This window comes from Dermochelys coriacea, chromosome 3 (genome assembly GCF_009764565.3).
Source record: "Dermochelys coriacea isolate rDerCor1 chromosome 3, rDerCor1.pri.v4, whole genome shotgun sequence".
NCBI lineage: Eukaryota > Metazoa > Chordata > Testudines > Dermochelyidae > Dermochelys > Dermochelys coriacea.
In genome coordinates this window covers 120,807,111-120,832,276 of record NC_050070.1, presented here as the reverse complement: position 1 = coordinate 120,832,276, position 25,166 = coordinate 120,807,111, and the positions used below count along the sequence as shown (strand labels likewise).

The following is a 25,166-nucleotide window of genomic DNA, read 5'->3' as shown; positions in this document are numbered from 1 at the left end:
CTGACCCAAGAAGAGTAGCGTGGACATGCTCCACCACAGTAATTACTGCAGTGGCTGTAAGTCCATCTATACTAGGTTGACTTAGGTTTGTAGTGCAGACATACCCTCAGGGTATGTCCACACAGGCAAGTTTCTGCGCCACAAGTTACACCACTTTTATTAAAACGCTGGAATTAAACCACTGTTGCATGTCCACACTGTACTTCTTGTGATGCTGGAGCGCATCCACATTAGCGGCTCTTGCAATGACAAAGACAGCTGTGTATTGTGGTAACTATCCCACTATGCAACTGGCCACAGGGTGCTTTGGGAAGGGTTTGCAATGCCTCATGGGACAGGCACAGCACCACATGATGCAGGTTTCCCAATCCCATTGTTCCCTGGCATCCTACTCCATTGCCAGCTGCTTTTCAACTGAAGTGGGGCATGGGGGGAATGTGTGACAGGGTATGTATGGAATGGTGGGGAGAGACAGTGTTTTGGGGGATAGAGTGTGTGTCAGCATGCTGTTTTGTAAGTTCAGACAGCGGCAGGAAGCAACTAGTCCTGAGGCAGAGGAAAATCCTGACATCAGCCCCTGCCTCCCTCCCTGGGCTCTCTGCACAGCACTCTCTCACTCTCCCACCCCCACACACCCCTCTGTGTTCAACAGCACGAGCATTCCACATTAATGGTTTGCTTTGTGTCCCAGAGCAGATCAGCATAGCACGCAAACGCTGTCAGAAACTACAGGGCAGAAAACAATCAAGCATCTACACTGGCAATAGAGCTATGGAGCCTCTGCGCAAATACCCTTACGACTCTCGTCAAAGTGGTTTTTTTTGCAGCGCTGCAACTGAGGAGTTTCTGCATACAAAGTGGCTTGGCAGCATGTTCAGGTCTGCAGTTTGAGTGCCAAAAGCTGCCTTACTGTGCAGAAGCTTGCCAGTGTAGACAAGCCCTCAGTCTTCCCACTCTAAGGTTTTTAAAGGCTAGCCTCAATAACTTGGCTTTTTTGTCCTACATTTTGGGATTTTTACATTCTCCAAATGAAGAATGTTGGAGAAAACTGGCTTCCCCTAGGATACAGTTACTCTTTCTTCTCTCCAGGTAAGACCCGCTCACATGTTGATAGTCCTTAACAATAGGCTACTTTTCCTTGTCTAGGAAGGACTTGCTTAAAGATTGGTCAGCAATGGTGGATACACAGACCTAGAGGCATTCCATGATACAGCAATCATCATAGTAACAGCTTCTTAATATCAACTAGAATTCATAGGTTGTACAGACAGATTATCCAAATCATCAGGGGGTAGCTGTGTTAGTCTGTATCCACAAAAACAAAAGGGAGTCCCGTGGCACCTTAAAGACCAACAGATTTATTTGGGCATAAGCTTTCGTGGGTAAAAAATCCACTTCTTCAGATACATGGAGTGAAAATTACAGAAGCAGGCATTATTACACTGACACATGAAAAGAAGGGAGTTACCTCACAAGTGGAGAATCAATGTTGACAGGGCCAATTCGATCAGGGTGGATGTAGTCCAAAAATTAATGAGGAGGTGTCAATTCCAGGAGAGGCAAAGCTGCTTTTGTAGTGAGCCAGCCACTCCCAGTCCCCATTCAAGCCCAAATTCATGGTATTAAATTTGCAAATGAATTTTAGTGCAAATGAATTTTAATTTGCAAATGAAGTTTTTTTGTTCAAGTATGGCTACTTTTAAATCTGTTACAGAATGTCCAGGAAGACTGAAGTGTTCTACTGGCTTTTGTATGTTACCGTTCCTGATGTCTGATTTGTGTCCATTTATTCTTTTACATAGAGACTGTGTGGTTTGGCCAACGTACACGGCAGAGGGGCACTGCTGGCACATGATGGCATATATAACATTAGTAGATGTGCAGGTGAATGAGTCTCTGATGGTGTGGCTGATGTGGTTGGGTCCTCTGATGGTGTTGCTAGAGTAGATATGGGGACAGAGTAGGCAACGAGCTTTGTAACAGGGATTCCTGGGTTAGTGTGTCTATGGTGTAGTGAGTCTATGGTGTGGTGTGTAGTGTGCTAGAGTATTGCTTCAGGTTGGGGGGCTGTCTGTAAGCAAGGACTGGCCTGCCTCCTAAGGTCTGTGAGAGTGAGGGATTGTTTACCAGGCTAGGTTGTAGATTGTCGATGATGTGCTGGAGAGGTTTTACTGTATGTGATGGCCAGTGGTGTTCTGTTATTTTCCTTGTTGGGCCTGTCCTGTAGTAGGTGACTTCTGGGTACCCATCTCGCTCTGTCAATCTGTTTCCTCACTTCCCCAGGTGGGTATTGTAGTTTTAAGAATGCTTGATAAAGATCTTGTAGGTGTTTGTCTCTATCTGAGGGATTGGAGCAAATTAGGTTGTATCTTAGGGCTTGGGGAGATGGGTACCCAGAAGTCACCTACTACAGGACACTTCAATCTTCCTGGACAAAAGCAGTTTTACCTCTCCTGGAATTGACACATCCGATGAAGTCGGCTTTAGCCCATGAAAGCTTATGCCCAAATAAATTTGTTAGTCTCTAGGGTGCCAAAAGTACTACTCAATCTTTTTGCTGATACAGACTAACACAGCTACCACTCCGAAACCTTTAAAAGTCCGGTGTTACGAAACAGTATGCACTAATCTAAGGCAAACAGCAAGGAGTGTAGTTAAAGATATGTTGTAGAACAATAACTGATCAATGGTATTTTTCACAGTAAAACCAGACCATATGGAAGGAAATGGGTTCATCAGTTTCAACCATCTGTGAGAGGTTAGAAAACTGATACCACCAAGAAAGCGATAGAGGTGGCAGGAGAGATGGCAATGATTGTTTAAAATCTTAGTTACTTTGAACCGAGACAGTGTTATTGTCATGAAATTCCTATAGTCAGTGCTGGCCTTCCTTTTGACAGTCAGTTCTTGAGTGGAGTGGAAGAATTCCTGAGCCTTAGAGCTGAGCTCTTCCCAAAGAGCTTGTAAGCAGTTTTCTGTCACTTGTTACTGCTCGTTTCATTAGTTCTGATTTTGCACACAGACTCAACTCTCTCATTGCAAGCAATATCCCAAGGTAGTAAATGGCCTGGGCAAGATTGTAGGAGCAGGATTTTATATTTGTACTAAAAAAAAGAAAAGGAGTACTTGTGGCACCTTAGAGACTAACAAATTTATTAGAGCCTAAGCTTTCGTGAGCTGTACTATAAGAATTTATGTATGATTTGATCATCCTGCCAGCCACCCTTTTTGAATAGGAGAAAGGAACAGTACATTGGGACATTGGTAGAAACGCATCTGACAGACTGCCAGTGTCTATACTGATGTTAAGGCAGGGACAGACCAGAACAATCCTTCTGACTGATTATGGTCACCCTTTTGTTTTAGGATAAGTTATAATGTCTACTATGGTTTCCTATATGTATTATAAATTAGGCACTCTAGTTAAATATACATTTCTTTGTTTTAAGGTTTAGTAAGTAAGAGACAGGATCTTGTATTGTGTCTATGTTAATGAGATTAGAGGAATGTTGAAGGCCCGGGCCACAATGTGAACTGTTTTGATTACAAGATTTAGTAAGGTTTAATTTACAATGCCTTTCTTGCTCAACTGCTGTATACCTTTGAAAGTCTCTGTAAAAGACTATTTGTGTGAATGAGGAATGTATGCATCAGGAAGAGATAAGGTGTGAAGGCCACTGGTATAGCCAGATGGTCAAGGAAGGAGTGAAGAGACTTAAGGACACCAGAAAACCATCAACAAGCATCCATAATGAAGTACGGGCAGATTGAGGGCCCCGAGGTGGAGGCTGCCCCCCTAAAGACAAAACAATTGATTAAATCGAAACCAGGACAGGATGACCCTCTCAGAGGTGTTTTGGAATGTTAACATCAAAAGATAACACCAATTAAGGAGTAACTGGTCACAAACTGACACAGCAAAACCCATAGACTTCAACAGAGGAAAAAAAAAGACTACAAGAACAGGGTGCTTGGCCATGGGGCTTTGGGTTCATCTTGCCACAATTCCAGGAGCATCAGATCGCGACCGACAGAGCCCGGCTCCCCTCTGCGACAAATCTGGCTGGCCACTAGATCGATCCAGACTCTGGATAGTAACATTAACTGGCGGGGGTAGGGGGAGGGGAGGGAGAGAAGGTGGTGGGTGGGTGGGTGGGTGGGTGGGTGTGTGTGTGTGTGTGTGTGTGTGTGTGTGTGTGTGTGTGTGTGTGTGTGTGTGTGTGTAAGTAAAACTGAAAAGCATATGCTAACTGCTGTATTCTCAATAAATGCAGCATATTGCCTTTTTCCCTGAAAAAGATCCTGGGTGCTTCTTATAAGCATAACAAGATTTTGGAATTTCATAGAAAATCCATTTTAAACTTTCAGAGGAAAGGGTAATGAAAAGGCGTTGGCCCTCTCAAGGAATTCAATTAACTGTAACGTAACCAGATGCTAGAGGTGATGACAAATTTACAAATGCAAATAATACATATACAGATAACCTGAAAAGCATTTTCCAATAGGCCAAGTAATATGGGAGCCCTTGAAACTGACAACCTGAACATTGCCTGTGTGTTAACAGTTCATCTAGGTCTCTCTCCCCGTAATTTGTTTTATTCATTTTGAATTAGACAAGAGTGGGTTTTATTATATTCTCTTAACATCTTGTACAGTTCCTAGATAGAGGAGGTAGGAGAAAAGAGCAGAAATGAAAGGGAAGAGCAGCTTTAACAGACCCCCAAAATTAAAAAAATATAAATAATTATATTTGTTTATCTAACTTATTTCAGACAAACGTCTCAAAGCACTTCACAAACATTCATCTTCACAATGCCCATGAGAAGCAAGAAGGAATCCATCTAGTTGGGCATCTAGATCCCCATCTAGAAAATCCATCTAGATTTTTTTAAAAAAATCATTACCATTTTATCATATATATCAAGTGGGTAAACAAAGTCAAACAGGTTAAAACCACAATTCAGCAAAGCATGAGTACGATAGAAGTCCAACTAGAAAGAGAACCTCTGAATACTGTCATAGCAGTTCTCACTCTTTAAAATATGTATGCTACCAATCACACTGGTATTATTTTGAAAATCTTTTTGTTCTGTGAGCATTAAAAACTTTTGCAGCCAAGTTTCATGTAGAACACACATTAGCAAGTTAAAAATAAGCAAATTCCCATCAAGAGCCGAGTATAACCTTTACATTGTATGTATGTTTTTCTTAATCAAGATATCCACATTGATATAAATGTTCAAAAATAATTAGTGCCTAATTTACGCTAGATTACACAGAAACTTAGATATTGTAGTAAAGAAACAATTTTAAAATTGTGGTCACATTATAAAAGAGAGAACTTAAACATTGTATATGCATTATATTAAGAGCAGTTAAAAATGCAACTAGATTGAAATAAATTTAAAGTTAGTGTTTACTTATTTCTATTTAAAATTGAATTTATAAATATTAAAGCAATAAATTCTCAAAATGTGTTGCTTTGTTTTTAGAAAATGAGTCACAGAATTCATATGTGGTTCTAAGACAAACACAGAAATGGAACTCAGAGTAACAGGGTTTTAAACTCAAGAAAATTAGTAAAGTAGGGTCCAATGGGAATAAATTTTAAGGGAAAAGGAAGTTGAGGAACACTGGCAGTTTCTCAAAGAAAATATTTAAGGCACAACAGCAAACTATCCCCGTATGAAGGAAAGATCGGAAAAATAGTAAGAGGAGCTCTTTAATGACTTGAAAAATCAAAAAGAAATCCTACAAAAAGTGGAAACAAAGACAAATTGCTAAGGAGGGCTATAAAAGAACAGGAAGAGACATAAAAATCTAAGAAGAGGTTCTATAAATACATTAGGAACAAGAAAGACAAAGGAAAGTATAAGTCCACTATTTGACAGGGAAAGGGAGCTAATAATTAAGGCATTAATTAAGGCTGAGATGTTTAATGCCTATTTTGCTTGAGTCTTCGCTAAAAAAGTTAATTGTGACTAGATGCTTAACACAATTCATATTAACATGGGAAAAGAAACAAGTCAAAACAGAGAAAGAACAGGTTAAAGAATTTTTAATTAAATTAGATATATTCAAGGCAACAGAGCCTGACAAAATTCATCCTAGGGTACTTAAATGAACTACTTGAAGCAATCTCAGCACCTTTTTAGCCATTATCTTCAAGAACTAAGGGAGTACTGGTGAAGTCCTGGACGACTGGAGAAAGGAGAACCTATCTTTAAAGAGGACCCGGGGAATTAAAGATCAGTCAGTCTCACTGATACTTGGAAAGCTACTGGAACAAAATTATTAAACAACCAATTTTTAAGCACCTAGAGCAGTGGTGGGCAACCTGTGGCCCATTAGGGTAATCCGCTGGTGGGCCGCAAGACACTGTTTACATTGACCATCCGCAGGCCCGGCTGCCCGCAGCTCCCAGTGGCCGCAGCTTGCCGTTCCTGGCCAATGGGAGCTGCGGTAAGTGGCATGGGCCACAGGGACGTGCTGGAACAGCGACCTGCGGCCACTGGGAGCTGCGGGCAGCCGTGCCTGCAGACGGTCAATGTAAACACTATCTTGCGGCCTGCCAGCGGATTACCCTGATGGGCTGCAGGTTGCCCACCACTGACCTAGAGGATAATAAGCAATAGCCAATGTGGATTTGTCAAGAACAAATCATGCCAAACCAACCTAGTGTCCTTTTTTGGCATGGTTATCGACCTAGTGTATGGGGAGAAGGAGTAGATGGGATTCATTCCGATTTCAGTAAAGCTTTGGATGCAGTCTTTTATGACATTCTCATTAGCAAATAAGGGAAATATAGTCTAGATGAAATTACTATAAAGCAGGTGCACAAAAAGTAATCAGCTTAATCTGCAGCAAGGGAGACTGAAGTTAGATATTAGGTAAAGAATTCTAACTAAGGAAAAATAATTGGTTAATATAATTAAGTTCTGGAACAGGTTTCTAAGGAAGTTTGTAGAATCCCGGTCATTGGAGGTTTTCAAGAACTGGCTGGACAAACACCTGTCAGATAGGTTTAGGTATACTTCATCTTGCCTCAGCACAAGATGGACTAGATGACCCTTCAAGGTCCCTTCCAACCCTACATTTCTCTAATTCTATCGTAAGACCCCCATGTGGCATCAGGCAGGAACTGAAGAAGTTTGGCTGCCTATAAATTTCTAAACAAAAGTGTGCAGCATACTTTAACTATGTCTGTCAAAACATCTCAATATGAAGAATTTGACTTTTGCATCTCAAGGTTTACAGTAGTTATTGTGGACTCTAAGTGTGGATAGTTTGGTATAAAAATTGTTAGCAGTTAACAAAACTACAGAAGATGTGACATAATATGCTGGGATACTTTTTTTTTTAAATAAAATATCAGTCTAGTGAATATCAGTATTAAGAAAAAAAACAAATAATGCTAGATAAGCAAAAAGCTAGTCTGTCTTTGCAGTCCTAGATTGTACCACTATCCCAAAAAGCATACTGTTAACTTTTAGGGCTGGATCCTCAAGTGACAAACTGGCATTGCTCTACTGTAGTCAACAGAACTATACCAATTTACCTGAGGGATGTCTACAATACCATATTTCTTCAAATTTTCTATTGCTGCAGCTCCACCAGTGGTAACAATGCCAGAAGCAACAATGTGGATAGGCCATGAGCGTTTTATTCACTGTGTCCTCCAGACCAGTTCTGAGCAGGGCAAGATGAAATGCCCCACACTGGCTCTCCCATTGTTGCTATTACTGATGGAGCTATGACTCTAGGAAATTTGAAGAATGCTAGCGTGAACCCAGCTAGAGTGAATATAGCATAGAACAAAGACCTGAAGAATCTAATTTCATGAAGAAATGGTAACACTACGAAATCCCAGCACCCAGACACACATGCCGTTTTCTATAACCAACCTGCGAGAAACAAGTGATAGGTCTGGTCTAACTACACAGTTAGATTGATGCAAGGCAGCTTATGTCGACCTAACTACAGAAGTAACTTACATTTCGCTCCCCACCGATGTAACTGCCCAGCTACACTATCTTAACTCCACCTCCATGAGCAGAGTAGAGCCAACGTCAACGTAGTAGGTCAATGCAATGGCAGTGTAGACACTGCATTACTTATGTTGACTGTTACTGACTTTCAGTAGCCTTCCCACAATGCCCCACACTGACAGTACAATTGATACCAGTGTTCCAGGCAAGGATGCGCACCACCAACACAAGTAGCAAGATGTAGACATGCATAAGCTACGTAATTACTGTGGCATCTGTATGCCAATGTAAGGTTGACTTAATTTTGTAGTCTAGACAAGCGCACAGAAACAGGTGAGAGCAAGAGAAAGAACTCAAGAGGGAAGACAAAAAGGCCCCTCCCTTTCTCCTAACATTCCCCTAGAGAATAGCACCTAGGGAGTTCTAAAGAGAGTAATACAGTGTTTGGAGAACTGCTGGTTGGAATGTTAGGTTCTGAATGTTAGGCAGTTGTAGCAGCTGAAATGAGAGATGACACACAGCTTGGGAAGAAAGCACTGAGGATGAATTCCAGCATCAAGCTTCCTACTTTACTCTCCCAGAGCTAACCCATGAGGTACATGTTGGAGTGTAGAATGTGGTTGGATGGAAATGATAAAGTTTAACACATACATTGTTCCGTCACATTTTGAAAAAGTATCACATTTATATACTTAAGATTTACACCGCTGCGCACACAGTAGCTATTCACCTGTCATATTCTTTTAGGGAGTGTATGCGAAAGGAGACCCATGGCTTCTACACCAGCATATCAACAAGATCATACACCAGAATGGTTGCATCTGTTCAACACATACAAACAATATTTGCATAAAACCAAGTTGCAAATCTAATTAAACAGAAATCTCCTTTCAAGATGGATTTACATTTTAGGATGATCTGAGTGACGAGTAAAATGATTCTTTTTTTAAAATGTGATGAATTTTTACTTAATGTCACTTTTATATTAGATTTTTCTTTAAAAACTATTTTCCTGTAAGACTGTCAAAATTATATGCTCCTTCAAAACATGTTTTAAAATACTTTCACCAGTTCTTAATTTTAAAAAGTGCTGATGTATTATTTACTCAGATATACCGTTCCACCACTACTCCTGCAATAGAAATCACGATATTTATATGCCATTATGTGAACAATATTTTCTTCCATCTGTAATTGATGGATTCATGTGTAACTCATGCTACTCTAATAACTTTACAGTCGTGTCTAAGTTTGTCATTTGGCAAGCAGCTGAAAGGCCTTCAAACCTTTTTATGACTCATCTTCGATTCTGCTGATTGGTTCATCACCCACTGGTGAATTATAATCAAAACAGAATGTTGTTAAATAGTTAAATACAAATGCATATATTAAGGGTTCTACTAATACTGATAAAAAGCCAGGGAACAGATTTGAGTCATTCTATCCTGCTAATAGATGATGAAGTTCTGATGAGAGAATATTCTTTTTCAGAGAGTGTTGTGTCTAAATATTGTAGACCGAGGTTTTTAAAAATATATATATTAATGCTGGACTCTACATATATTATGTTATTCTAACCATTGTTTCAGAAATTTAGGAAGAACCCCTTAAATACATAGGGCAAACAATTTAATCTGCACTGATATAGATTCTAAAATGGCTGCTGAAACACACATTTCAAAAAGCCTTAGTAGAGTATGAGGCAGTGCTAAAGCCCAGCCGATGCCACTGGCATCTTGCTGATTAAAATTAGATTACATCATCAAAACACTAGATCTATATTTGGACTTTTTTAAATAAGGGAAATGACTTGACAGATTTTCAAAATGATAAATACGGCCTTATCTGTACTGACTAAGTTATAAAACAGCAACTTATTTTCTTCACTTTCCTTTGGAAAAACTCTCCAAGTTAACCTTCAGCTCTTTGATGTAGCAGGCTGCCTAAAGAAGGACTTTATTTTAAATGCTCTGCAGTGACACTTTTAAAGTTATTTGTTCAAGTAGTAAAACTGTATTTGTGATTACAAGGTAGCCTCCAGCCACTTCAAGGAAGCCTCTTGAGGATTTTGAGAGGAACACCCCTCACCCCCACCTGCAGGACTGAAAGGAAAGGAGATGAAATTTCATTCCTCCACAAAACTGAACTGCTAGCAAATATTAATTAGCGAGTTCTTGCTATAAGCTCATTTGTTGAGATACCAGAATCGAGTGTGGGGATGGTAGAGGGTACAATTCGATATAAAAAGCTGATGGCAATAAAAAGAGACAAGGATAGCTGTTATCTAGTTGTAAGAAATTGTCAAATTATTTCGAAGGGCACTAGAGAAAAAAGACTGGAGATTTCTGTAACCATAGTGCAACCAATCTCAGTTTACCCTGGCTTCTGGTATACAGCAGGTAGAGTTCTTGAACCTAACCTACAATTATTTTCTTGTAGTGAATATCAGGTACAAAGTAGCAATTGCCAAAAGCCAACTTCAACACACACTTTGCCATTTATAATTGGAAGTGTTTAGCCTGAGGGCTTGATTAGGAATTTACCCACAAATCTGGGTGGATTAAAAAAAATTAATTGAAAAAAACTTAAAATTTGATTTTATTTAAATCAAATGTTTTATTTAAATTAAATATTTTATTTAAAAATCAACCTATTAAAATTAATTTTTATATTAGGACAATCTATATTAAGGCCTAGTTTATAATCAATTAAAAACAATTCAATATTACTTTTTAATTTAATCAGTACATGTTTGCTGTCAAATTTTAAAGAAAGTTCAACCACTGAATTGGTGGTAGTCCCTGGCTAAGCACCTGGAGCCAGTGTTTGCTGAAGTGCTAAACCAGCTTTTGACAGCAGTAAGCTTCTTCTGCAGGTGCAGAGAGAATATTTTCTTCATTTCAGTCTATTGAACTAGTTCATTTCAAAGACTAGTTCATTCAAAATTGAGAAATTAACTGGGAGTTAAAAAAGAAGGAAGGCTTGTTTTCCTCTCCAAGCTATGAATAAAACTGAGGTGTGAGAGGAGAAGATCTGGCTAATTCTAAAATCCTGAAGGACACAGTGACTAGAAACAAATCAGCTCAATTCCTGTCATTTATTTAATAAATCAGTTACTCTCTTACATGTTTTGATACTCTACAGGTTAGCAATAGGCACACTCCAAGCCTCGAGCCCACCAAGCTTTAACCTGTAATATACAGCCACTGGTCCCCTGCACATTCACATTATCCACAGATTCACTCTTTCCAGAGAAACAGGATACCCTAGCTCACCAGGTCTACCACAGATCACTGTTCTGCATAACAGGTATGTTCATAGTGAAATCAAGTATCAGTTTATTTAACAAGGAATAGAGATTCAAGTAAAAGTATTGGAAACAAATAGTAAAATGTAAAATAAAATCATAACATGCTTTCTAGAATCTAGACTTAATTAACAAGATACTATCCTGTCTAATCAAGTACTCCTCATGCAAATCCCTGAAGCACTTTACAGCTAGTTTGGCTGTGACCCTTTTTTCATGAGAAACATGCTGTTTGTTTGTCTCCTCAGTGAAAGAGCCAGTGTGTTGCTTGTTACCCCAAGATATACAAAAACAATCCTTTGTCTTTATTCATGAACAGGGACACACACACACACCTCCCCATTGTTTGTTTCATCCCGTAGATTTCCTTTCTTGTAGATTTGGCAATCTCTTATTTTGCCGATGGCTCATGCAAATAGGCATACACTGTGAGGCAAATGATATACAAAATGACCAGACACGGAGATAGGCATCCGTTACCTTGGAAATATTCTTTTCAGACAGGGAGTATGTCTAGGTTGACCAGACAGCAAATGTGAAAAATCAGGACGGGGATGGGGGGGTAATAAGAGCCTTTATAAGAAAAAGACCCTAAAATCGGGACATCTGATCACCCTAAGTATGTCACCACCTGGAGATCTGCCTTAATGCCAAGGCCACAAGAACACAGTTTTCAGTATAGATACACAACTCCTTAAAGATTATCCTTCCATATATGTTGCAATGACTATGAAGACCAGTGGGCTACTGGCTCTCAGTAGAGCCCTCACATGACACTTTTTGGTGAACTATCACGCATATATCTGATCCAGGCGATTCCGGTAAAGTCTATGCACTCCTTGTGCCTTTTCTCAATTGTCACCAAGGGATCCTTTGATCACACGCTCCAGTTGTACACTCTCTGGCTTAATCATTTGGAAAAAATGAATAAGTAGGTGTGCAAAATTTGTATTAAATAAATTGAAGACAAAGAAATGACAGAGTAATTCAAGCTCATGGATAAATGGCTGATATTGGTCCATAAAGTAATAAAATAAAGGATAGCGAAAACTTCAAAAAGGTCACATATATGCAGATCTAGGATTATATTGAATAGAACTAAATATTGTGCACTGCTCCTAGTAGTTGCTTAATAGCGAAGAACTGTAAATAAATACAATTTTTTTTACACTATTAAATATCAAGTCATCCAACGCACACTGGTCAAGTAACAAAGCCTCATTTCAGATAATGTACTCAAATGTTGTGGCTTTATTACATCATTACTTGGCAAACGCCAACAGGCTTAAACTAGTATTTCATTTCACTTTGAAGGCCTGCTCTTGTAGTAATAGCAATTGAGAATTCAGTCTGTCTTGTATACGTTAGCTAATAGAAAATATTAGCAATTTTTAACCACTGCATCTGGCAAAGCATACTGCTATACCTGTGCTATCCTTTATTTAAATTTTAGGACAAAACAACTTACTAGTGTAAGACAGTACAAAGAACAGATTTGCCTTTTCAAGCAAAAATAGCTTCAGAACACAGGTGGGAACTAAGCTAGTGGACCAATTTCAAAGGGAAATGCTACTTTTCACCTGTTGCAGTCAGTCGTTCTCAAAATATTTCAGGAGTGGCTGGACTTCTTGAAATGTCAACGGTTACTTAAATACTGAACTCTTTTTCAAAGGATTTTTTTAAGTGACATTTAAAATTTAAGCTTATGCTCTAATAAATTTGTTAGTCTCTAAGGTGCCACAAGTACTCCTTTTCTTTTTTTAAAATTTAAGGTAACATATCAGAATAGCAATATGTTATTTCTGAGCAACTGGGACACATCTTCAGTGGTTGAAGGACTGGCATCAATCTTCAGCACACCTGAGCCACACACATATAGCCTAAGAATAATGTGGTTCATTGCTTAATTCTTGCACAGGTACACTATTTTTTTTTTAAGTGACTATTATGAAGATCTCTGGTTCTTACGCAAGCAAGACTCAAATTCTACACCAAAAGCTGTTAGTGGTTATTGTATAACCAGATAATGGGATAGAGAGTACACTTATGAAGTCTGCGGATGATATGAAGCTGGGAGAGGTTGCAAGTGCTTTGGAGGATTAGATTACAATTCAAAATGATCTGGACAAACTGGAGAAATGGTCTGAAGTAAACAGGACAAAATTCAATAAGGACAAATGCAAAGTACTCCACTTATGAAGGAACAATGGGAAATGACTGCCTATGAAGGCGTACTGCAGAAAGGGATCTGGGGGTCATAGTGGAGCACAAGCTAAATATGAGTGAACAGTGTAACACTGGTGCAAAAAAGGCAAACATTCTGGGATGTATTAGCAGGAGTGTTGTAAGCAAGACACGAGAAACAATTCTTCTGCTCTACTCCACATTGATTAGGCCTCAACCGGAATAGTTCTGGGTGCCACATTTCAGGAAAGATCTGGACAAATTGGAGAAAGTCCAGAGAAAAGCAACAAAAATGATTAAAGGTTTAGAAAACATGACCTCTGAGGGAATACTGAAAAAATTAGATTTGTTTAGACTGGAGACTGAGAGGGGACATGATAACCTTTTCCAAGTACATAAAAGGTTGTTACAGAGAGAAGGGAGAAAAATTGTTGTTCTTAACCTGAGGATAGAACAAGAAGCAATGGTCTTAAATTGCAGCAAGGGAAGTTTAGGTTGGACATTAGGAAAAACTTCCTGTCAGGCTAGTTAAGCACTGGAATAAATTGCTTACGGAGGTTGTGGAATCTCCATCATTGGAGATTTTAAACTGTAAGGAGGGTCTAAATCAGGGGTGGGCAAACTTTTTGGCCTGAGGGCCACATCCAGGAATAGAAATTGTATGGTGGGCCATGAATGCTCACAAAATTGGGGTTGGTATGTGGGAGAGGGTAAGGGCTCTGGTTGGAGGTGCAGGCTCTGGGGTGGGGCTGGGGATTAGGAGTTTGGGATGTAGGACGGTGCTCTGGGATAGGACTGAGGGGTTTGGAGGGGGATGAGGGCTGGGGCAGTGGGTTGGGGTGTGGGGAGAGGCTCAGGGGTGCAGGCTCTGAGCGGCACTTACCTCAAGCAGCTCCCAGAAGAAGTGGCATGTCCCTTCTCCAGCTCCTACACTGAGGCACAACTAGGCAGCTCTGCATGCTGCCTCATCTGCAGAGACTGTCCCTGCAGGTACCACCCCTGCAGCTCCCATTGGAGTGCTGGAGGGGGCCACTGGAGTGCATAGGAGCCAGAGCAGGACCATGCTGCAGCTTCCAGGAGCCGCATGGAGCGGTCCCAGACCCTGTGCCTTGGCTGGAGTGCCAGAGCAGGGCCGAGCGGCACGGTGTGGTCCCCAACCCTGCGCCCCAGCTGGAGCGGGGCCAACCCAGCGCCCCAGCTGGAGCGCCAGAGTGGGGCAAGTTCCAGACCCCGCTCCCCAGTGGAAGCTCACAGCCCAGCTTAAAATGGCTCACAGGCCATAGTTTGCCCACCCCTGCTGTAGGCAGCAGAAATTTCTCAGAATACCTTTAAGTAACAAATCTGTTGCGTAAGAGGTACCATTTTTACATTTGTCACTTTTCAAAGCAGAAGAGCTCTATAACTGCACATACTATGTTTTGTTCACAGATTTTAATCAAAAGAGAGGCCAGCGTGTGCTCTCTTTGGTCATTTTAGTCCCAACTCCCCTTGTACCACTGCCCTTCCAACAGAAGCAGCTGTCTTGCTTCTGACTCTCCCTAGAGGGCCTCTTACAAATCTCACTGCTTAACAATAGGGTTGCCCCATTCTGCCCCAGTACTGAGTTTTTCTACCTGGAAAACCCCTAGTACAAGGCTGCTCACTGAGATTGCAAGGCCTGGAAAGGTGGACCCTGGCACTTCCCTCCTTTTGAGAAGCTGCACTGCAGTACAAAGGAACCACAGAGCTTCAGTTTTGGGGAAGCTTCATGGGCTATGTTATACAGGAGCTCAGACTAGATGATCACAATGGTCCCTTCTGGCCTATGAATCAATGAACCTGCCAGACAAAGGAAAGCACTTAAACTCACACAATAATGACTCTTCGGATCAGAAGCAGATTTACCATGAAACCAACTACAGGGGCCCCCAATGACAGGGAGGCCCCAAAACGCAGAACAAATATCTGACAACCTTCCCCCAAGACCCGCCCAGCAGGGCTCAGGCAGGCTGTCTGCGTGCCGTGGCCAGTGGTCCCATGCCACTCCCAAAAGCAGCTGGCTGCTGGCACGTCTCTGCATGCTCCCTGCACGCTCTGCCTCCCTCCGTATGCTCCGCTTTGCTCCCAGAAGCGGCCGGCATGTCCCTGCAGCTCCGGGGGTGCCTCCGCATACTACGCCCGCTCCAAGCGTGGGCTCCACAACTCCCATTGGCCGGGAACTGAGGCCAATGGAAGCTGCGGGGACAGTGCCTGCGGGCAGCTGTGCAGGGAGATTCTCTGGGCCCCTCCCCCCACTGCCTAGGATCCGCTGCCAGAGGGTGGGGTGTGCCGGTCGCTGTAGGAGCCGTGCCACCCGAAGCAAGCACTGCCCCCCAACCCCCTGCCCCAGCCCCAGCCCAGATCCCGCACCCAGCATCCAAACTTCCTTGCAGAGCCACTAACTCTAAATCCACCACTGCTTTTGGGTGCAATTACTATATGGAAACTTCAACTCTTTCTATAGGGAGTTTCATCCTTGGTGCTTATAAATCATGGACCCCCCATCATAGGCAAGCCATAACAATCCATTACTTTGGGCTGGACTTCAAAGTGGAAGAGGACTCTGGTGTTAATGCCTGCTTCCTACATTGGGGAAATTTATTATTTACAAAGCCCAAACACAGGGAGACTGCTTTTGGAACTGGTGAGGCAAGAATATAGGCAAGTCTAACTTAGGCTCTAATATAGAGTAAGCATATATTTAGTGTGTTAAAGACATCTGTTTTTCTCCAGTAGCACATTATCTTTATTTGTTGGGGTACTGTATACACATTTTATTTTCTATTCATCGTATTTATGTTGGCAGGGTTTAATACCCGAAGATAGAAAAGCATGAGCCAAGATTTCTGCCACTTACAAAATGAAAAATATTTTTTTAAATGATGAAGCTTAGTGCCTCAATAGTCCAAAACAATCTTACCATCTATGTTTTGGAACATACTTGTAAAATGAGCAGTTTTATCTTTAACTGTGACACACTAAATATTCACAACTAGTCAAATAATTTGATTAAACAGTTCTAGTTCTCTAAATTTCATGGTATTTTATATTGTGGAAAGCTGTTCAAAGCAACAAGTTAGTCCCATTGCTTTACAACACTAACCTATTATGTCACCTGTTCATGAGGTGACAATTCCAATAGTACTAAAGTTGGAATAGCTTATAAAAACAAGGCACGACGGAACCAGCATATTTAACAATACAGTTCTCACAGTAGTTTACAAAGGGATGAAAGCCATCACCTCTGAAATTTGTCAATTAAGATCAATTACACAACTTCCGGTCACAACAAAATTGTTTCTGGTCAGATAAAAGTCACGTAAACAAAAGAAATTACCTATGCATATCTTGTAATTTCAAATAAGATTTTCAAAAGACCATTAAATTAGATGTTTTAACAGACTGGCAGACAATTCACAGATAGAAGAGTACCATCTGTGGCACCTTAGAGACTAACAAATTTATTTGAGCATAAGCTTTCATGAGCTACAGCTCTCTTCATCGGATGCATGCCACGAAAGCTTATGCTCAAATAAATTTGTCAGTCTTTAAGGTGCCACAAATATTCCTTTTCTTTTGCGGATACAGACTAACATGGCTACTACTCTGAAAATTCACAGATAGAAATCTATTGAACAACTCATAAGATGTACTACACTTCATCTTAAAAAACAAACAAACAATGGTCTTCAGGTAAGCCATGTAATTGGTAAAGCAAAAACAAAGGCACAAGTTAAAAGTGCTTTTATTTATTTTTTTCCATAAATTAAATCAGTATATGGAGAGACTAGAAATGGATTTGATCTGGTTACAAACATTTAATAATGTTAAGAATCAAGTTTTCAAATAAGATGAAATCTACATAGGCAAGACTTCTCTTCCTCTTTAGCTATTGTAAACAGGAGATTTTTAAAATAATGATATACTCTGGGGAAATGATGTTCTGATGACTCAATCTCTAGGTGGTAAAAATAACCTAGAAATACTGAGTCATATAGGCAGCAGCAGCATCTGAGCAAATCATCATACAGGACCCAATCTTTTCTTCCATGTACGTCAACTGGAGTTTTGCTAATGACTTCAATGACAATAAGATCAGGTCCATTAAAAAACAAACAAACGCAACAACGAAAACAAACTCATGTTGGCAATCGCTAAAATGTGAGGGAACCCACGCATCAGTTGACTGCAGGAAGTTTATGAAGATTATAAACAAAATCAGCTAGAAATAAATTAAGAAAGCAGTGGGTCATGCACTTCAGGCATGATACCAAACTAACTTTTTTTATATGGCACTGTTTAAGTCCACATTTGTTTTTCTCATTCTATGGGTAGATTGTGGTTTTTTAGGGTAAATTTGCATTACCAAGCATTCTTATCCAATAAATCTTCTTCCTGGTTGACATTTTTATTGCTGTTAACATCTTGGCATTTGTTTTCTTTTGGCCTAATCCTGCAAATCCTTACTCACATTAGTAAACCCACTGATTTCAATTGACTACTTGTTGAATAAGGGTGCACAGGAGCAAGGCCTTTGTTTGTAAATACAGCTTACAGCATAGTGATCTCATTTCTTGTATTATGTGTTGCTTCACTGAACTCCCAAAGGGTGGAGAGTGCTGAAAGAAGCAGGAAATGGTTTGTATAACTCCCTTCCAACTAACAATGCTATTAAGACACAATTCATATTTTGTTAAATACTCCTCCATAAGAAATCAATTTCAATAGCTCAGATGGTCTTTAAAAGGTTTAATTTTTTCTGCACAAAGGAGTAGACAGTTTTAGAACACTTCATTTAGTTCATTTGTTAGAGATGCTTCTCATTTTTCGTTTGAATTAATCTCAACAAACCCAAAGGGGAGTTAAGTTCTGCATACAAGACAGCAAAGAGAACTAGTTCTATTTTAATGACAGGTTTCAGATAGCAGCCGTGTTAGTCTGTATTCTCAAAAAGAAAAGGAGTATTTGTCGCAGCTTAGAGACTAACAAATTCATTTGAGCATAAGCTTTCGTGAGCTACAGCTCACTTCATCGGATGCATGAAGTGAGCTGTAGCTCACGAAAGCTTATGCTCAAATAAATTTGTTAGTCTCTAAGGTGCCACAAGTACTCCTTTTCTTTTAGTTCTTCTTTGATTTGTCACTAAGGATACAGCTGAAAACACTTCAAAACTTACCCATTTCAGCCAACCTAGCAGTGAAAAGACTAAAACTGAAAGGAAATTAAGGAATTAGAATTTTAAAAAAGTAAGGGAGGATAAAGCTTTACTTCTAAATTTTGGAGATCCTCTCTCTGTCCTCCTTAAAAGTGCATTTACTTTGTTTGCAAGTATTAAAAATATGCCAGTTAACACTTTTTTCTAAGAACCAAAATGTACTATGTGTCCTAAAAATTTCTTCCTAAAACACCTCTTAATTTATGAAAAAAAAAAAAGGCCCAATCCTGCAAACAGATCCACACATGTGGATCCTTAGCCCACAGAGTTCCATTGACTAAAATGGGACTCCATGCTGGGTAAAGATCTGCCTGTACAGATTTCCCTGAGGAATTGGGCCCAAAACGGGCAACTAAGGATCTGATCCTGCAAAACAAGTATCTTTGCTCATGCAAGTAGTGCCATTTACCCATTGACTCCAGTGGGACTAACAGAATCAGTCAGGCTGATTGATTTCAAGTTAAAATCCAGATCTTGCATTAGTACCACACAAACACAGTGTACTTTACATACTGGATCCTCTTATTATAGTCTTCATTTTTCCTGCTGGAAGAGTGATTTAGCAAATTCCAAACTAGACCTCCCAAGGAAAGGAATTATTTATTAAATAATACGTGTCTCTAAAAATATGTTGAGCCTGAGATCACATTCTTTAGAAGTCAGCATACAGCTCCTTGGTGTTTCCAGCACCCCACAACTGAATGAAGCTTAAATGTGGTAAATGACATAATACAAGTGAAATTATAACATTGCAAATAATGAGAAAAATGGTTGGGTCAATTATGTCCAAGAAATCAAGTAGACAAATGCAGAAAGAATCTAACCCGGGGTGGGCAAACTTTTTGGCCTAAGGGCCATATCAGGTTTCTGAAATTGTATGGAGGACTGGTTAGGGGAGGCTGTGCCTCCCGAAACAGACAGGTGTGGCTTGGCCCCAACCCTCATCTGACCCCCCCCCCCGCTTCTTGCCCCCTGACGGCCCCCCCAAGACTCCTGCCGCATCCACCACCTGCCCACCACGCTCCCTGTGCCCTGACCACCCCCGGACCCGCTACCGCCCCATCCAATCCCTCCTATCATTCCTGACTGTCCCCCTGGGACGCCTGTCCCCTGACCCCCCCAGAATCCCTGCCCTGCCTGCCCCCCGCTGTCCCAATGCCCCCTCTCCTTCCTGACTGCCCCCCCAGGGACCCCTGCCCCATTCAACCCCCCTGTTCCCCACCCTCTGACCACCCTGACCCCTATCCACACTCTCGCCCCCGACCACCACCCCAAACTCCCCTGCCCTCTATCCAACCCCCCCTGCTCCCTGCCCCCTTACCACACTGTCTGGAGCACCGGTGGCTGGCGGTGCTACAGCAGTGCCACCCAGAGCATCGTGCTGCCCGGCTGGAGCCAGCCACGCCACAGTGCAGCACAGAGCACTGGGTCAGGCCGCCCAGAGCATTGCTCCAGTGGCACAGTGAGCTGAGGCTGCAGGGGCCGGGGGCTAGCCTTCCAAGCCAGGAGCTCAGGGGCCAGTCCCCTTGATGTGGCCCGCGGGACGTAGTTTGCCCACCTCTGATCTAAAGTGTCTTTTCTGAAAGGGTATCATAGAAGCAAACCTAGTGTTTTTCTCTTGTATAGAAATAAGCTTTACAAGTATTAATTTAGCCTCCCTGCACATCTGTGAATTAGGGACGTGTTCTCCCTCCATTTATACATAGGAGAACTGAGGAACGGAGAAGTTATCAACATTTTCTAAAATGTCCACTAATTTTGGATGCCTAAGATGTTAAGTACCCGCTCTGATATACCTAGGAGCCTGATTTTCAGAGGTGCTAAGTAACCATACGTTCCATTTAAGTCAATGAAAGGTGCTGGCCCTCAGAACTTAATGGAAATCAGGATCTACTGATCTCAAGTTAAGCATCCAAAAACTGGGGAACCCAAAAATCAATGAACAATTCTGAAAATGTTGGCCTATATGACTTGCCCAAAGTCAGAAAGGAAATCCACAGCTGAGTCAGGAATACCCCAGTCCTCTATCAGTATTGCATCCCAACACGGGACCATACCTCCTCCCTTTAAACAGGTTACTCGGTTTGTAAGTATACTTAAAAGGTCACAGCCACAAAATGCAGATTTTTTTTTTTTTACTCTCCTCCTGTATTTCCTATTATTTCAGTAGGAAGCTGGCAATTGCTTGAGGGGGCTCAGAGGAGAGCCACAAAAATCATAAATGGATTAGAAAACAAGCCTTATCGAGAAAGGCTCAAGGAGCTCCATACAGTATATTTCACTCATTAAAGACAATGTCAAGGGATAATTTGATCACAGTTTAAGTATCCACAGGGGAAAAGAAATTTGATAATACAGGGCTCCTCGATCTTGCAGACTAAGGTATTACAAGATCTAATGGTTGGAAGTTAAAGCTAGACAATTCAGACTCAATTTTTTTTTTTTTTTTTTTTTTTAAGAGCAAGGGTACTTATCCATTGGAATAACTTCAAGGGTTGTGGTCGATTTTCTGTCACTGGAAATCTTTAAATCAATATTGGATGTTTTTCTAAAAGATATGCTCTAACTCAAACAAGAATTAATTCAGGGAAGTCCTGTGGCCTGTGTTATGCAGAAGGTCAAACTAGCTGATCACAATGGTCCCTTCTGGCCTTTAAATCTATGTATACAGTGGTTAAAATGTTATTAAACTAGGAGAAATAAATATCCAAGGTCAACAACCCTAGTCTAGGATTATGTTCTGCAGTTTTTTTGCACGTGCATTTCCAACATTTGGCATGTTTCTCATTGGAGTCAGCTATTTCACAAGGGTTGGGATTAAAAATAAATACAATCCTATTTCATTTATATGGTAAATTATTATTAGCTAACTTTCTGAACACTGGGTATTGAAATTCCAACAAACAGTCTTCTTGCACCAACCATTAAAAAAAAAATATATATAATAGGTCAATTGCTTCTACATTTTTTAGTCTAAGGTGCCACAAGTACGCCTTTTCTTTTTGCTTCTACAAGGATCACAGTTGACAATTAAACAAGTTTACCAAATTTAACCCTAAATAGCTGCATCTCATAAGCATGACATACAACAAAAACTTAATAGTTTGGCACCACTCTAATAGAAACTTAACTTACCAGTATAGCAAAACAAAAAAACCAAGTCTTTAATTTGCAAATACTGAAGGTTAAAATCAGGAAGTAATATGCAACAATTTTTCCCAAAAATTAAGAATGAAAAATTGCTGCTCTTCTACCCACAATATAATTTTAGTTAAATCAGGGATAGCATGATCTGTCTTTAGTTTCTGAACAAGTTATAAACTGGGGAGCTATTTAAAGAAAAACAGAGTGTTCAAGTCGCCACATTTATACAATTAAATTACTCTTCTTTCCAGGCACAGAATCAACAGTGGTCCTTCATATCCTCCTTTCAATACAGTGCAGGTCCTATTCAACATTGAAATAGGCATCATTTGATTACCGCAATTGCAGAAGTACATATATGCCAAAAGTAATGCAGTTTTCATTCTAACTATCACAAGTAATAGAAGTGTTCTGGTGTGTCCGTGCACACACATACCCATTTATAACAAATTAGTTCAAACTAACAATATTAAAACCAAGCCAAATCCAACATCAACATTCTAAACCTCTGATGCATATAAACTCCAATTTTAGGTGTAACAGTAACATTTTCAAAGCACCTATCTGACTTGGAATTTAGGTTTCTTATCTAAAGAAGAATGTGCATCTATTTATACAAATTGGATATATACAAGATACAGAATTTGTCAAATATTAAATCATCCAGAATCATATACTATCACTATTCTATATGGACAGGGTCTACTAGTAACAAAATGGAACTTTTTAAGTGGCAGAACTAGTTTATGGAACCAGTTGTATCCCAAAAGCATTGTTTCCAATATTGTGACATGTCACAATAAGTACGTTTGGACTTTAAAAAGTTAAAATAAAAAACTACTAGGCAGACAACACACTTTTTAATGAAAACAGCATAATCTTTTATATTCAGCTAAGTTAGCAAATAAATACTGTTGATTACTTAGACTGGTTTCAGATATGCAAAGTCCAATTACTACATTAGTTTTCTAATAATGTTCAGAAACAGAACAAAATAATTTAGTCGCATACTTTTTAGAAACCAAATACACTACTACAAATCAAAATCAGACCATAGAACTCCTAACACTGCTAATTCACATGCTACAAAAAAATCACATGACAGCAAGAAAACAGTCTTTTATACCATCTACAAAAAACAGAACATTATTCAGAAGATTATATAAAACAAATATGCATCAGCTCTTTGGAAAAGGCCACATGTATTCCACAATTGTTCTTCAATCTATTAGTGGTACTCTTGTTTTATAAAGTGGAACACACGCACATGCATCACTAGAAGAGAATAAATGAATTTATCCCACTGCAATCAAATCGACTGGAAAAGACACCTTCTATATTTGGCCATTATGAGGTGTATAAACCTACTATGCTATATACAGAAAACAAGCAATACTTCCAGGCAAATATACATAACCACAGATGATGTAGAGTTCCATTGAGCAACCGAGTCTTGTGTCTGATCTTTTTGTAATGCAAGTCATTGTATCAAATGCTAAGGCTATGTTTACACTTAACGTGATTCTTGTCTAAACCAAGGCTTAGGTCACCTTAACTATGTCTCTCTTGGGATCTGAACACCTCGAGTAATGTAGCTAGACGTGCAAGACTCAGGTGTAGGCCAGACCTAAGAACATAGTCATTTTCCTTCCTGCTTGAATGCCGAGTACTGTACAGAAAAACACAGAAGAAAACAGAAAGTCGAATGACAGTCAAATCTCTAGAGTTTGGTTCCGTAAGGACTTTTTTCAAGGACGCTGACCAGTCACAACTGCCACTAAAGTCAACAGGAGCTGCAGGAGCTCAGCAACTCAGAACAGCCAAGGCCCAGGTATTTTGCTTGCACAGCTGAGAAATTAAAGGGACAATCTAAGGTACTTCAGCCCCCCAAACGTTTATTTCTTTGTTTTACAAAATACCTAACATGAACAGAAACGTGTCCATGCCACTGCTTTGACATTTCAATGAAAATTGTGCTTGGATTTAAAAACACTCCCCCATAACGTTCCCAGCGAAACCATGCCACTATCGCCCATATCAGGACGCAGGCGAACCAAAGAAAAACAAGACACAGAAGTGAAACTGACCAATCTATCATCCCCGTCCGGGCAGGGTAAAATGCCCATGGCCACATTATCAAGAGCGAGACCCATTTTAATTCTTCCAGCGATTATTAGCAGCACAGATTCGGAAGCTGCGGTTGCGTGTATCCGGCCTGGGGTGTGTGTGTGTGTGGGGGGGGGGTGTTTAAACGAGGTGCCGCTGGGTTTTGTAACTCGGGGCGTCTCCTCTGATCTGCGGGTCACAAGTCGCCCGGGCACGGTGCCCCTGGCCTGACGTGGGGGCGGCTGAGGCGATACTGCAGCATGTGGGGTCGGGCGAAACAACACAAAGTGCGGCGGCGGCGGCGGCGTCTTTCCCCCTGTGAAACTTTGAGACTTTCCCGGGGGCGGGTCTAGGGCCCAAGCGAGGCCCGGGGGTCTCCGGGTGCCCCCGGCCCTGGCGGTTACACGGGGAGGGCGGCCGAGCCCAGCCCCCAGGTGGCGGGGGTTCATCCCCACAACGCCCCGGCGGCTGCTCCCCGCCCCAGCCCCGGGGGCAGAGAAACTCGCCAGCCTCCCCGACCCCAAGCGCGGGTCGCCTGGCTCTCGCCCCCGACAGGGGGGCGCCCGACCCCGCCCCGGGGACTAAGCCGCCCCCGGGCCCCGCGGCGGCCCCTCACCTTGGTGGCCATGGTGCTGCTGGCGCGGGCTTCCCGCCGCGCGTCTCCCCTGCCCTGACCCGCGCCGGGCCCGGCTGGGCCGCTGCTGCTGCTGCTGCTGGGCCGCGGCTGCTCCGAGCCGCCCAGTCACAAGTCCCGCCACCGCCCCCGCCGGGGCTGTTTGGCTGCTCAGCAGAAACCCGCTGCGCCGGGCGGGCAGGAGCTAATGTAGCACCAGGGCAGCGGCCGAGCCGTGTCCCGGCCCCTCCCCGCTTCCCCTCTTCCCTTCCCGCTCGCTCCTGTCCTTCCTCTCCCGCGGCTCGCTCCCCGCTCTCGCTCCCTGTCCACCCTCTTCGTCCGCCGCCCACATTTCTTCCCCCAGCGGCCTCCCAACACCCCCCCCCCCCGTTGTTTGCACTGTTTTAGCCCTTGTTCCTTTGTGAGGGTAGATTATTGGAATCAGAAAGGCGGTGAGGCGCATTTTGCTCACTTACATAGGTGTAAATTCGGAGTTACTCCGGATTTACACCGGCATAATTGATGACAGAACCTGGCCCTGAATAGTCAGACTTGCTTCAGCTCTCCTCGCCCATTTGCTGCAAGACTCGG

The 25,166-nt window shown here is 41.6% G+C and overlaps 1 protein-coding gene across 1 annotated transcript in view; it reads right to left on the bottom strand.

Moving 5' to 3' along the window:
• SNX9 (sorting nexin 9) overlaps positions 1-24,940 on the bottom strand; it is a 100,049-nt gene extending 75,109 nt beyond the window's left edge. The window contains exon 1 of the mRNA XM_038394298.2: positions 24,579-24,940. Coding sequence (XP_038250226.1) covers positions 24,579-24,590 — 12 coding nt within the window. The 5' untranslated portion in view covers positions 24,591-24,940. The remainder of the gene's footprint in view (positions 1-24,578) is intronic.
• Positions 24,941-25,166: the final 226 nt, after the last annotated feature.